Raw genomic sequence first — 15,647 nt, 5'->3', positions numbered from 1 at the left:
GGAACAGTTTTGGCTCTGAACTTCCATTGATTGAAAAGTTACTCTAAGTCTAATTATAGAAGTGTTGAACCAATATAGGTTATTAGACCTTATACCCCATTTTCTGCCCACTATCCTTCAGAGTTGTTCCACGTTTATCCAGATACCCCAAGTACTTTGAACTCTTTCTTTAGTCGCAGGGGTTTCTGGATATATCATTTGCTCTCACAAATTCGCTTCTAACTCAGAAAGTTTTTCAACTACAGATAACGTTCTTATATAAAATTATCAGGTAATACACGGGTCTTCTTTGACCACAACTCTTTTAAGAATATTCTATAGTCCATTTCTTAATCCGTAGGAGCACACGAAAGGTGCTAATTTCATGCCTCTTCCATTCCATATAAAAATACATTCGTCTAAAAAAGAAGAGGTCAATTTGGTACCGTTCTTGGAAAATTCCTCACAATTTATTGCATAAGTGTGCCCTTAATCTTCTTTAAATTATTGTTTATCTTTATAATCTTGAATAACCGTATATATAGTAATGTATATTATCATCAAATGATTTGGTGATTTCAGACTTTTGATGAGCTCTGTTTTATCAGGATTGATAGAGAGTTCTGCATTCACACACCACATCCTGTCTGCTTCTATGAATTTTCTTATGATAATGACTAAAACGTATAATTAGCGTAAACAGACGCACCAGAGCTTTAGTGACAGGCAACTCACTCAATCCAGTTGGAGTATTAAAAATCAGACGTTACTACTCAACCAATACGTATTAATATGAAATTGTTATAAAATATGACATCTCGATACAGAGCCTCTACTTTACCCACTGTGCGGGTGGCATCAAATAGTGATACGCCAATTGAAAATTATTAATGCAACGAATATCGGTGAGGGGGGAGAGGGCAGCGCGTGCAAAGGGAAAACGGAAATTCATCCGATGTATCATGGAATTTTCTATTTTAACAAAAGCGAAATGGGTCAGTGACTCTATCAATTGAAACAATGACGCCATTATCGACTATTGTGTCTCTATTGACCGCGATTCGAATTTAGGGCCTCGTCATTCTGCTGTCGTTACGATGATGATGATGCGATAATGGGGAAATTTATGCGGACGCCACCCCGATAAATTCGTTGAAATTGAACCGCGTACTAAACCGTATCTATATCGTCTTTCTGCTGGCTTACCGCCAGTATCATATCGTATAGTAACGGCTATTTAGGGAGCTCAGAAGCCGATGACTGTGACGAAATATTAAAAATGAAAAGATTGGATTTTTTTCAGTAATGATGGTAGTGACTATTTTTTATAGAGATTCAAAATGCCGATAAACTTTAAAGTAACCTTAGAACATTGAAAGCCATTCAATGTTCTAAGAAAGTAACTCAGCCTATTAACAAATGCAAGGGGATCCTTTCCTATTAATTTCTTAGAATGTATTGAACTTACCAGTACGTTTTTCAGCATCATTAAGGGTGATATCGTCTAACACAAGCTTCTCACTTTTTCCCTTGGCATTTACGGCATAAACGATCACTTTTAGTGAGGGAGGAGAGGGCAGCAGATCTCCCAGGTCCAGGTGAAAGGTCGGATACTCGGTGTCACGTACTGTTAAGGAAAAAAAAATTATTGACTGGTATTGTTAATTAATGAGCAAGTATTAACTGTAATTATTGTAAGGTTAATGGTGTCAACTTCTGCTTTATAAGTACAATACTAAAGTACAGAAATAAAAATAAGATAATTATAAGGATTTAGTAAAGAAAACCGACATATTTGGCCAATTAAGAGGATATATTTCAAATTTAAATTGAAAGTGAAGAATGAATATATAAAAATATGTTTCGGTTCGGTATTTTTGACATGTACAGGGTGTCCCGAATTCGAGGGTAACCATTGGAATCTCGGAAACCGTAAGAGTTACAGGGTCGGTTAAATAGAGGCAAAGTTGCGCAATTTGAAGCTTAATAAAATGACGTTTAAAAAATTTTAAAACTCCGGATACTTCCGGAGTTTTCAACTGCCTGTAATAAATAAATAATTATATTCTTCCAGGCAATTAAACTTGAACCTGACTAGTAAGTTGGTCGAGTACAGTCGACTGCCTATCTCTCTCTCTTTTAAATTCAACTGTCTCTAAGAAATAAAAATACTTTTTACAGGCAATTGAACCTAAACCTAATGCAGTGCATTCTACTGCCTTTCTCTTTCTCTCTCAAGTTCAACTGCCTGTAATAAAAAAAATGAATATATTCTTCCAGGCTGTTGAACTTAAACCTAATTAGTTAGTCGAGTACACTCAACTGCTTATCCCTCTCTCTTTCTAATTCAAACTGTCTGTAAGAACTAAATATATTCTTACAGGCAGTTGAATCTGAACCTAATGGAGTACATTCTTCTGCCTTTCTCTTTCTCTCTCAAGTTCAACTGCCTGTAATAAAAAAATAAATATATTCTTCTAGGCTGTTGAACTTGAACCTGATCAGTTGGTCGAGTCCATTTAACTACTTATCCCTCTCTCTTTCTAATTCAAACTGTCTGTAAGAAATAAAAATATTTTTCCAGGCAGTTGAATCTGAACCTATTGGAGTACATTCTACTGTCTGTCTCTTTCTCTCTCACATTTAACTGCCTGTAATAAATCAATAAATAAATATATTCTTCCAGGCTGTTGAACTTGAACCTGATCAGTTGGTCGAGTACACTCAACTGCTTATCCCTCTCTCTTTCTAATTCAAACTGTCTGTAAGAAATAAATATATTCTTACAGGCAGTTGATCATGAACCTAATCGATTATACTCGAGTGCGTATCTTTTTCTCTCTCTAATTTAACTGTCTGTACGAATTAAAAATATTTTTCTAGGCAATTGAACTTGAACCTAATGGAGTCCACTCGACTGCCTGTTTCTTTTTCTCTCTAATTAACTGACTGTAATAAATAAATATAGTCTTACAGGCAGCAACCTAAACGATTATACTCGAGTGCGTATCTTTTTCTCTCTCTAATTTAGCTGTTTGTAAGAAATAAAAATATTTTTCCAGGCAGTTGAATCTGAACCTATTGGAGTACATTCTACTGTCTGTCTCTTTCTCTCTCACATTTAACTGCCTGTAATAAATAAATAAATAAATATATTCTTCCAGGCTGTTGAACTTGAACCTGATCAGTTGGTCGAGTACACTCGACTGCTTATCCCTCTCTCTTTCTAATTCAAACTGTCTGTAAGAAATAAAAATATTTTTCCAGGCAGTTGAATCTGAACCTATTGGAGTACATTCTACTGTCTGTCTCTTTCTCTCTCACATTTAACTGCCTGTAATAAATAAATAAATAAATATATTCTTCCAGGCTGTTGAACTTGAACCTGATCAGTTAGTCGAGTACACTCAACTGCTTATCCCTCTCTCTTTCTAATTCAAACTGTCTGTAAGAAATAAAAATATTTTTCCAGGCAGTTGAATCTGAACCTATTGGAGTACATTCTACTGTCTGTCTCTTTCTCTCTCACATTTAACTGCCTGTAATAAATAAATAAATAAATATATTCTTCCAGGCTGTTGAACTTGAACCTGATCAGTTGGTCGAGTACACTCAACTGCTTATCCCTCTCTCTTTCTAATTCAAACTGTCTGTAAGAAATAAATATATTCTTACAGGCAGTTGATCATGAACCTAATCGATTATACTCGAGTGCGTATCTTTTTCTCTCTCTAATTTAACTGTCTGTACGAATTAAAAATATTTTTCTAGGCAATTGAACTTGAACCTAATGGAGTCCACTCGACTGCCTGTTTCTTTTTCTCTCTAATTAACTGACTGTAATAAATAAATATAGTCTTACAGGCAGCAACCTAAACGATTATACTCGAGTGCGTATCTTTTTCTCTCTCTAATTTAGCTGTTTGTAAGAAATAAAAATATTTTTCCAGGCAGTTGAATCTGAACCTATTGGAGTACATTCTACTGTCTGTCTCTTTCTCTCTCACATTTAACTGCCTGTAATAAATAAATAAATAAATATATTCTTCCAGGCTGTTGAACTTAAACCTGATCAGTTGGTCGAGTACACTCGACTGCTTATCCCTCTCTCTTTCTAATTCAAACTGTCTGTAAGAAATAAAAATATTTTTCCAGGCAGTTGAATCTGAACCTATTGGAGTACATTCTACTGTCTGTCTCTTTCTCTCTCACATTTAACTGCCTGTAATAAATAAATAAATAAATATATTCTTCCAGGCTGTTGAACTTGAACCTGATCAGTTAGTCGAGTACACTCAACTGCTTATCCCTCTCTCTTTCTAATTCAAACTGTCTGTAAGAAATAAAAATATTTTTCCAGGCAGTTGAATCTGAACCTATTGGAGTACATTCTACTGTCTGTCTCTTTCTCTCTCACATTTAACTGCCTGTAATAAATAAATAAATAAATATATTCTGCCAGGCTGTTGAACTTGAACCTAATCAGTTGGTCGAGTACACTCAACTGCTTATCCCTCTCTCTTTCTAATTCAAACTGTCTGTAAGAACTAAATATATTCTTACAGGCAGTTGAATCTGAACCTAATGGAGTACATTCTTCTGCCTGTCTCCTTCTCTTTCAAGTTCAACTGCCTGTAATAAAAAAATGAATATATTCTTCCAGGCTGTTGAACTTGAACCTGATCAGTTGGTCGAGTACACTCAACTGCTTATCCCTCTCTCTTTCTAATTCAAACTGTCTGTAAGAACTAAATATATTCTTACAGGCAGTTGAATCTGAACCTATTGGAGTACATTCTACTGTCTGTCTCTTTCTCTCTCACATTTAACTGCCTGTAATAAATCAATAAATAAATATATTCTTCCAGGCTGTTGAACTTGAACCTGATCAGTTGGTCGAGTACACTCAACTGCTTATCCCTCTCTCTTTCTAATTCAAACTGTCTGTAAGAAATAAATATATTCTTACAGGCAGTTGATCATGAACCTAATCGATTATACTCGAGTGCGTATCTTTTTCTCTCTCTAATTTAACTGTCTGTACGAATTAAAAATATTTTTCTAGGCAATTGAACTTGAACCTAATGGAGTCCACTCGACTGCCTGTTTCTTTTTCTCTCTAATTAACTGACTGTAATAAATAAATATAGTCTTACAGGCAGCAACCTAAACGATTATACTCGAGTGCGTATCTTTTTCTCTCTCTAATTTAGCTGTTTGTAAGAAATAAAAATATTCTTCCAGGCTGTTGAACTTAAACCTGATCAGTTGGTCGAGTACACTCGACTGCTTATCCCTCTCTCTTTCTAATTCAAACTGTCTGTAAGAAATAAAAATATTTTTCCAGGCAGTTGAATCTGAACCTATTGGAGTACATTCTTCTGCCTTTCTCTTTCTCTCTCAAGTTCAACTGCCTGTAATAAAAAAAATGAATATATTCTTCCAGGCTGTTGAACTTAAACCTAATTAGTTAGTCGAGTACACTCAACTGCTTATCCCTCTCTCTTTCTAATTCAAACTGTCTGTAAGAACTAAATATATTCTTACAGGCAGTTGAATCTGAACCTAATGGAGTACATTCTTCTGCCTGTCTCCTTCTCTTTCAAGTTCAACTGCCTGTAATAAAAAAATGAATATATTCTTCCAGGCTGTTGAACTTGAACCTGATCAGTTGGTCGAGTACACTCAACTGCTTATCCCTCTCTCTTTCTAATTCAAACTGTCTGTAAGAAATAAAAATATTTTTCCAGGCAGTTGAATCTGAACCTATTGGAGTACATTCTACTGTCTGTCTCTTTCTCTCTCACATTTAACTGCCTGTAATAAATCAATAAATAAATATATTCTTCCAGGCTGTTGAACTTGAACCTGATCAGTTGGTCGAGTACACTCAACTGCTTATCCCTCTCTCTTTCTAATTCAAACTGTCTGTAAGAAATAAATATATTCTTACAGGCAGTTGATCATGAACCTAATCGATTATACTCGAGTGCGTATCTTTTTCTCTCTCTAATTTAACTGTCTGTACGAATTAAAAATATTTTTCTAGGCAATTGAACTTGAACCTAATGGAGTCCACTCGACTGCCTGTTTCTTTTTCTCTCTAATTAACTGACTGTAATAAATAAATATAGTCTTACAGGCAGCAACCTAAACGATTATACTCGAGTGCGTATCTTTTTCTCTCTCTAATTTAGCTGTTTGTAAGAAATAAAAATATTTTTCCAGGCAGTTGAATCTGAACCTATTGGAGTACATTCTACTGTCTGTCTCTTTCTCTCTCACATTTAACTGCCTGTAATAAATAAATAAATAAATATATTCTTCCAGGCTGTTGAACTTAAACCTGATCAGTTGGTCGAGTACACTCGACTGCTTATCCCTCTCTCTTTCTAATTCAAACTGTCTGTAAGAAATAAAAATATTTTTCCAGGCAGTTGAATCTGAACCTATTGGAGTACATTCTACTGTCTGTCTCTTTCTCTCTCACATTTAACTGCCTGTAATAAATAAATAAATAAATATATTCTTCCAGGCTGTTGAACTTGAACCTGATCAGTTAGTCGAGTACACTCAACTGCTTATCCCTCTCTCTTTCTAATTCAAACTGTCTGTAAGAAATAAAAATATTTTTCCAGGCAGTTGAATCTGAACCTATTGGAGTACATTCTACTGTCTGTCTCTTTCTCTCTCACATTTAACTGCCTGTAATAAATAAATAAATAAATATATTCTGCCAGGCTGTTGAACTTGAACCTAATCAGTTGGTCGAGTACACTCAACTGCTTATCCCTCTCTCTTTCTAATTCAAACTGTCTGTAAGAACTAAATATATTCTTACAGGCAGTTGAATCTGAACCTAATGGAGTACATTCTTCTGCCTGTCTCCTTCTCTTTCAAGTTCAACTGCCTGTAATAAAAAAATGAATATATTCTTCCAGGCTGTTGAACTTGAACCTGATCAGTTGGTCGAGTACACTCAACTGCTTATCCCTCTCTCTTTCTAATTCAAACTGTCTGTAAGAACTAAAAATATTTTTCCAGGCAGTTGAATCTGAACCTATTGGAGTACATTCTTCTGCCTTTCTCTTTCTCTCTCAAGTTCAACTGCCTGTAATAAAAAAATGAATATATTCTTCCAGGCTGTTGAACTTGAACCTGATCAGTTGGTCCAGTACACTCAACTGCTTATCCCTCTCTCTTTCTAATTCAAACTGTCTGTAAGAACTAAATATATTCTTACAGGCAGTTGAATCTGAACCTAATGGAGTACATTCTACTGCCTGTCTCCTTCTCTCTCAAGTTCAACTGCCTGTAATAAAAAAATGAATATATTCTTCCAGGCTGTTGAACTTAAACCTGATCAGTTGGTCGAGTACACTCAACTGCTTATCCCTCTCTCTTTCTAATTCAAACTGTCTGTAAGAAATAAATATATTCTTACAGGCAGTTGAATCTGAACCTAATGGAGTACATTCTTCTGCCTTTCTCTTTCTCTCTCAAGTTCAACTGCCTGTAATAAAAAAATGAATATATTCTTCCAGGCTGTTGAACTTAAACCTGATCAGTTGGTCGAGTACACTCAACTGCTTATCCCTCTCTCTTTCTAATTCAAACTGTCTGTAAGAACTAAATATATTCTTACAGGCAGTTGAATCTGAACCTAATGGAGTACATTCTTCTTCCTGTCTCCTTCTCTCTCAAGTTCAACTGCCTGTAATAAAAAAATGAATATATTCTTCCAGGCTGTTGAACTTAAACCTGATCAGTTGGTCGAGTACACTCAACTGCTTATCCCTCTCTCTTTCTAATTCAAACTGTCTGTAAGAACTAAATATATTCTTACAGGCAGTTGAATCTGAACCTAATGGAGTACATTCTTCTGCCTGTCTCCTTCTCTCTCAAGTTCAACTGCCTGTAATAAAAAAATGAATATATTCTTCTAGGCTGTTGAACTTGAACCTGATCAGTTGGTCGAGTCCATTTAACTACTTATCCCTAATTCAAACTGTCTGTAAGAGATAAAAATATTTTTTCAGGCAGTTAAACCTGAACCTAATGAAGTATACTCGACTGCCTGTTTGTTTTTCTCTTTAATTAACTGCCTGTAATAAATAAATATATCGAAAATCGAAAATTGTCAAAATCATTTTTACCTTCTACCGACTTCATTTAAAGAGACATCGGAAAACTAAAAACAGTTTTTCATTGCCACTTTTTATGTCCTACAACATGACGCAAAAAACAAATTAATCCGACGTTTCGTTTTTTTTCGATTATCATCAAGTTTATTTTTTCTTATGGGCGCCATATTGGATTTTCTCATTCCTAAAAAGTATTTTTAATTGCCTGCACTTGTATGTCCGATTATTCCTTCTAGTACTTCCCATAAGAACTCCATGAGTGCAAGATAGATCAATGGGCTAATTCAATTCTGAATTCTGATCAATGGCTGATCAATTCGGCCATGTTTTAATGATGACGTGAACGCAAAGATATATTGAACGAACTATAGTTTTATTACTTCATTAAGAATTTGAGCTTGAACCCTTTTCTATGTTTGGATACTTTTTCAAGCATTCAAAATATTTTTCCATAACATTTTAGGCTATAGGAGTTTCTCTCTGAGGATTTTTTATTAATTGTTGATATTTGCCTCAAGATTTCAAATATCTGGAATAAAATTGAAAAATTAGTGTAAAGCCTGGAAGATGGAAGAAATTACGGTAGTTCAAATGCCTAGAATATGCAAGAGAATGTACTTGATGTTTGAAGCCTGATATTTAAAGCATTTTTTTTAAAACTTTCTCAGGATGTTCAAGGAATTTTTCGAGATGTTTAATGTAATTTTTTATATTCGCCACGAGATTTCAAATGCCTGAAATTAATTTGAAATTTACTTGAAATGCCATGAAGTACGATTAAAATCCTAGAAACTTAATCCAAAAAACTGGAATATTTCAAATATTTTTTAAAATGCCTGGATTAAATAAATAATCCTCTCATTTAATGACTGAAATATTACTTTTTTTATTTCAAAAAGAAATTTGCCTTATACATATCACTCTTTCTGGTACTTCAAGCTTGTTATTACGTTTTCTGGGCATTTTCAAGCCATTTTCAATTTTATTTCAGGCACTAAAATCTCAAAATTTGACGGGTTTTCCACTTTTTTTTAAAATATTTTTAAGTAATTTTTTTACATCTTCCAGGCATTTAAAATTATTTTTATTGCAGATATTTAAAATAGTTCTTCAATTCATTCCAGATTTTTGGGAGTAATTACAAGGCATTTTAAAGCTTTTCTTAGTATATCAAATAACTTTTTATATGCTTCAAGGCATCAAGAATAATTTAAAAATTTATTTTAGGCACTTTAAATCATTTAAAATTACTTTTTCGTAATATTTAAACTCATTTAAAAAATTTTTTTGACATTTTTATGCATTGGAAGTTTGGCTCTGAAACCTAAAGCTTCTGTTCGAATAATTTTTCAAGTTTTTATAGTAATTTTTCATATTCCCAACGAGAATTCAAATGCCTGAAATAAAATTAAAATTTAGTGCAAAATCCTGGAAAATATAAGAAAATAAATTCATAAATAAAATAAAATAAATAAATAAATAAATAAGGTCTTTAATAAGTCAAACAAAGTTACAATTTTTTTTTTTTTTTTTTTTTTTTTTTAACAAATAATAATATACAAAATAATGTAATTTAATGTAATTTAAATAGTACAGGAATGGCGAAGTCTAGCAAATAAATGCTATTCTACTTAACCATGTGCATGTACCTATGCTTACTAAAAGTAAGAGAAGAAAAAAAGAGAATCAATCCGTAAACTGTTAGCCATATTACAAACAAAAACATAACAGAGCCATTCAATACACAACTTCCAGTATCAATGTGAGGGGAGACCCATATACAGTTCTGAACAATCTATGAAGCAGCAGCGAGAAGCGTCTTAAAGATACAAAAAAAAGAACAAAAATAAATCAGATCATAAATTCACTGGACGATTTTGTGTATCTAAAAGATAATTTTTTACTTTAAATTTAAATTTATTAAAATTGAAAAGTCGAAATTCGTCAGGAAGTGAGTTAATCAAGCTAATTGCATTATAAGAAAAAGATCTAGTATAGAGAGCAGTTCGAAATTGTGGCATTGAAAACTTTAACTTATATCTTATATTGACAGAGTGAGCAGAACGTCTTGTTTTAAAAATGGTACGCAAGATATTAAAATTTCGATCTTGATTAGATAAAAGTTTATATGTAAAATTACTTAAGTGATGTTTCCAAATATTATCCATTCTTAACGATTTTAAATCGATTATTTTTTGAGAGATGTGATCGCGTTTTTTAAGATCAAAAATTAGACGAGCGCAAGCATTTTGCATTACTTGAAGCATATTTTTGTGAAGCGAGTCAAGGCATGGAAAATAGATAAAATCACAATAATTAAAATTTGAAAGAACAAGAGATTCGGTTAACATTTTTCTAAGTTTAAAATTTAAAAAGTGTCTATTTGTAAACAGAATCTTCAGCCTCGAGAAAGCCTTACGTCTTAACATCTCCACATGAGAACTAAAACGTAATTGGGAATCAATAATAATACCAAGATTACGGGCTACCTCTACAAAGGGCAGTTTGTTGTTATTTACGCAAATATTCATATTTAATTTGACTATTTCTACCGCGTTCTTGTTACCAAAGACCATAAGGTTTGATTTTTTTGAATTTAAGTTAAGGTTATGTTCAAACGAGATCTTACTTAGCAATTCTAAGTCTTCATTTAAGTGAGCAGATGCAGCGTTAAGCTCATTGGGATGAAAAGAAATATAAAGCTGCGTGTCATCAGCATAAGCCATTACATGACAGTTTTTTAAGGACAATAAAATATCAGCAGTGTAAATTATGAAAAGCAAGGGTCCCAAAATAGACCCTTGTGGAACACCAGATAAAATATCCAGCTTGCTAGAAGACTCATTATGGTACCGAACTTTTTGATATCTATTGGATAAATATGATTTTATTAAGAATACTGAGTCGGCAGAAAACCCAAAGTATTTTAGCTTAGATATTAAAAGTTTATGGTTAATTGTATCAAATGCTTTGGAATAATCAAGCAGGGCCTAGCACTGTGACATTGCTGCGATCCGAATTTTCAAAAATGTCATTTGTTACTTTAGTAAGCGCTGTAGATGCACTTAATCCTGCCCTAAATCCACATTGATTATTTGGCAATAAATGTTTAGATAGGAAATAGTCATAAATTTGTTTATACATAATTTTTTCAAAAATTTTAGACGCTGTAGGTAAAATACTTATGATACGCAAATCGGAAAAATCATTAGGATTTGAAATTTTTGCTAGTGGGATTCCAATGGCACTTTTCCATGCAAGTGGAAAATAATTTTGCTCAAAACAACAATTGATTATATGAACCAGGAAAATATCAATGTATGGGCTACAATATTTAAGCATTCTAAGAGAAATATCGTCATCTCCCGAGCTATTCTTTTTTAAATTATGTAATATTTTATTAACTTCCGCAGCATCGGTTAACTCAAATGAAAAGTGGTTAGCTGCACTAAAAACGTTTGTGTCATAAAAATTTATTTTGTTGTCACAGTTATTATTAACGATTTGAAAAAATTGTGCAAAATAAGCATTAATTGCATTAGGATCAGAAACATGAGGTGGTAAATCTTTTTTTGTAGTATCAGAAAAATGTCCGTCTAAATTTCGAAGTGTTAACCAGGTTTTATTGCTATTATTTTGTGATGTAATATGATTTAGATAGTTTTGTTTTTCCCGGCGAATCATAGTAACACATAAATTTCTAAGTTGTTTATCGTTGTTCCAATTTTGAATGCTTTTTGTGGATTTAAAATTTTGTAATGCTTTATTTTTGTCACTAATAAGCATTCTTAAATTGGGTGTCAACCATTCAGCTTTTGGTTTTCTGATTTTTCGTGTTTTTAGTGGAGCATGCTTATCAAACAATGTTAAGATAAAGCTATTTAAAATATTAATTTTAACATCAATGTTGTTCTCTGTTATTATAGAGTGCCATTCCAAAGACTGAAAGTCTTTAAGAAAGTCTTGATAATTGAAGGTATTAAAACAATGGTAATTTAACATTTTTGGGGTGACTTTAATTTTAGGAGCACAAATTTCACAGTATATAAGTCTATGATCGGAAATTAGATCTGCATTAACTGTTCCACAATCTTTGAGACTCAATGACTTAGAAATAAAAATAGGATCAACCAAGGTACTTGAAGTGGATGCTATACGAGTAGGTTCATTAATAATTTGTATTAAATTGTATGTTTCCAAGCACGTAAGAATTGGATTAGGAATGTTAAAAAAATTTACATTAAAGTCACCAACACAAATAACATTATCAAAATTTGTACATATGTAAGACATAATATTATCAATGTCTGATACAAATAATGTTATATTAGACTTAGGTGGTCTGTAGCAGACTCCAATACAGTACTTTTGATTGCGAATTTTTAACTTTATAAATAAATGCTCAAGAGAATTACTTACTTGAATATCAAAGTCTATTTTATTATAGGGAATAGTATTTTTAATATATGCTAAGATTCCACCTCCTCTACCATGCTCTCTATCTTTACGAATGGCTTTAAAACCAGCTATATTAAATATTTCAAGATTTGTATTAGGCGTTAACCAACTCTCAGTTACCATGACTATGTCGAAGTTGTTTTGTTGGACTAAAAGGGAAAAATCATGAAATCCAGTGAATATGGACCGGACATTTAAATGTGCAATCTTCATTGTCAGTTCAATGATATCTTAAAAATAAAAAAAAAAAAACATATCGCCGCTGCTAGAAATACACAACAATATAATAATGTCTCGACTCACAAATAAAAATCAATCAACAAAAAAAAAATATATATATATATATATGTATCTATATGTATACCTTTGTAATCAGCTGCCCCTCACACAAACAAAATTAGAAAGAATTAATAATATTAAAAAGGCTCAACAATATTTGTCTATACCAAAATCTACTAATAATATTACCTAACAGCAGAATTATAAACAATCCTGAATGACCCCAATCAGTTCTCTCCTCTTTCTCCCTACAATCGATAAGTTTATTTCATGCTGCTCAATGCTTCAAAAAAAATACATACAGTATATATTCCTTCAATTCAAAACAAAAATAAAGATTTTCATTTTAGTGTTTTACACCAGTAATTAAATCTAGAAGTACTAGAGATAGACTTTCCTCAAATCTATAAATCGTTAAATGAATATTTATAAGATAATATTAACAATATTATACCCAAAAGAAAAAAGTACGTGAAGATGCAAAAGAAAAAAGAAAGGGAAAAAAAAACTCCCAAAAAATACAGTACTGCATATTAAATATTAAATTTAGTTATCCAATGCGGAATACCCATTAAATATAAATACTAATACAAAAAGAAAAACAGAACCCTGCAATAAAAACCTTGCCCTTTTGTTACAATATTAGGGTTAATTTAAAGAATAAAAAACAACTAGTACCCTGATAATACACGTATGACATACAACAAACAGTACATATTTAGTAACAATAATAATATCACTAGTACAAATTAGAGAAAGGGCGATTTCTTACTTTTAATTTACGACCCTTCAGAAGTCGGTAATTCAGATTCACTTTTTATCAGCTTTTTCACACCACTAGAGTCAACAAAGTACACTAGACCACCAAAAGTCCAGGTAGAGTTGCCGTAAATCGATTTCGCTCCTTTAAAAATTCGCAGATTTACCGGAGTTAACAGTTCCGACACTAAATATGGACTATTTTTCAGTTTCCTTTTATTAAAATACACAAGGTCGCGCGCCCATTGTTGACAAAAATTAATAACCAGAGGCCTGGGCCGATCATTGGAATGTTTTGCATCCTTTCTGCCTAAGCGGTAACAATTGCTTATGTCGTTTTTTGATAAATTCACAGATAGTTTGTTACTTAATACATTTATTACAGAAGTATATACGTCATTAACTGAATCTTCCTTGAGTCCATGAAAAAGAAGAGAATGTTTGTTTGATTTAAGTTGAAAGTTGTCAATATGGCGCCTAATAATTTCTTGCTCCTTTTTTAACAGCATAACGTCAGTTTTTAATGAATCCAAGGAGTCATTTATGTTACTTTCAAATAAGTTAAATGTTGCTAATAGGTTTTGATCCTCATTACTTAAGTCGACAGTAGAAGGCTTACCTCGTTGACTGAGTTGCGATTTAAAGGCTTCCATAGTCTTAGTAAATTCCGCCGCCATGTCTTCGACTCGAGCATTTAGGCTTGTTATTGTTACGGCTGGTTTTGGAGGCATCTTTACACAGGTCTTCTTTTCCACAGAAAAAAACGCACTTATGGGGAAATTAAATCAAAGAGAACTACACATTAAACGCAAAAATTCTGCGAATAACACTGAAATTTAACTAAAACAAGCAGAGAGCACGCACATGCGTCTACTCGATACACTGCACCATGTTCGAATCAAGCCTAGAATATGTAAGGAAATGCTTCAAATGCTAGGAACTAACTTTAAATGGCCGGAAATGTCTAGAAAATCGATCCAAAGGACTGACTGGAACATTTAAGATTATGCCAAATTGTAAAAGATTACTCAAAGTCAAAATTCGATTGTAATTTTAACTTTATTCCAGACATTTTAATTTTCTTATGTTTTCTGGGAATTTTAAAATAATTTTCACCATCGTACAGGCATTTAAAATAATTTTTATTCCAGGCACTTAAAATAATTTTCGAATACATTCTAGATTTTTGGTAATTACTAATAATTAGTAATTACAAGGCATTTTTCATACATTTTCAAGGTATTTCAAGTCATTTCTTGTCAGGTTCAGGCGTTTAGAGTAATTTTCGATAGTATTACAAGCACTTGCAGGCATTTAAAAATTCCTTCCAGGAATTTAAAGGAATTTTAAATTTCGTTTCAGGTATTTGAAACCATTTCAAATTAATATATCAGAATTCGGTTGTAATTTTGATTGATTTCTCCCATCTTCAAAAAAATCAAAATCAAAAAAATTCTAGGGTCGACTCTGATTCCTGAGGGTGGGTTTAAGGATAAAAACCTGTTTCTGAGTGAATTACTTGAAGAATTAAGGCAGTTTCTGTTGAGACTCAATTCCTACGGAAATACTTTAAAGCACCCCATAAATTTCCGCTCAAAAAGTCTAAATTATTAAACCGGGAAAGCGTTAAAAAACCCCTCCATGTTACTTCTTAATTAAATGCGAATTAAATTACGCTCAAACATGCGTTCCACGTCTCCTCTTCAAAGAAGAAACGTTGTTTTCGACGAGGCGGCGACATCAAAGGAGGGTGGTAAACAGTAGGCGTCAGGGCTGGAATAGGGGGGGGGCGGTAACGCGTTAACTAAAACTAAATATTACCGATTCAATTTCGAGGAAAATTCAAATTTAAACGGAGAGAACACAAACAGGTGTTTTAATGAAATCAGATCCCGTTCCCTCGCCTCCTCACGCGCTGCTGCTGCTTCACGCTATTTACGTGTGTCGTTGCTTCTACATAGACGTGCGAGTGTCTCGTTTAAATTGAACCGTTTACTTGATGGGGAATTTAAATCGGAATGTCATGTG

At 32.9% G+C, this 15,647-nt stretch overlaps 1 protein-coding gene across 7 annotated transcripts in view; it reads right to left on the bottom strand.

Moving 5' to 3' along the window:
- The window catches only part of LOC126733736 (hemicentin-1), a 613,913-nt gene that overhangs the window by 21,858 nt on the left and 576,408 nt on the right, over nucleotides 1-15,647 (bottom strand). For all 7 annotated transcript variants that reach the window (XR_007659843.1, XR_007659842.1, XM_050437122.1 and 4 more), the window contains one exon: nucleotides 1,448-1,606. Coding sequence is in view for 5 of the 7 variants with exons in the window: in XM_050437122.1 (XP_050293079.1) it covers nucleotides 1,448-1,606 (159 nt within the window). In the remaining 2 variants the exon portion in view is untranslated. The remainder of the gene's footprint in view (nucleotides 1-1,447; nucleotides 1,607-15,647) is intronic.

The sequence above is a fragment of the Anthonomus grandis genome, chromosome 3 (genome assembly GCF_022605725.1).
Source record: "Anthonomus grandis grandis chromosome 3, icAntGran1.3, whole genome shotgun sequence".
Classification (NCBI taxonomy): Eukaryota; Metazoa; Arthropoda; class Insecta; order Coleoptera; family Curculionidae; genus Anthonomus; species Anthonomus grandis.
Note: the sequence above shows the minus strand (reverse complement) of the source record. Positions and strands in the feature narration are given on the sequence as shown.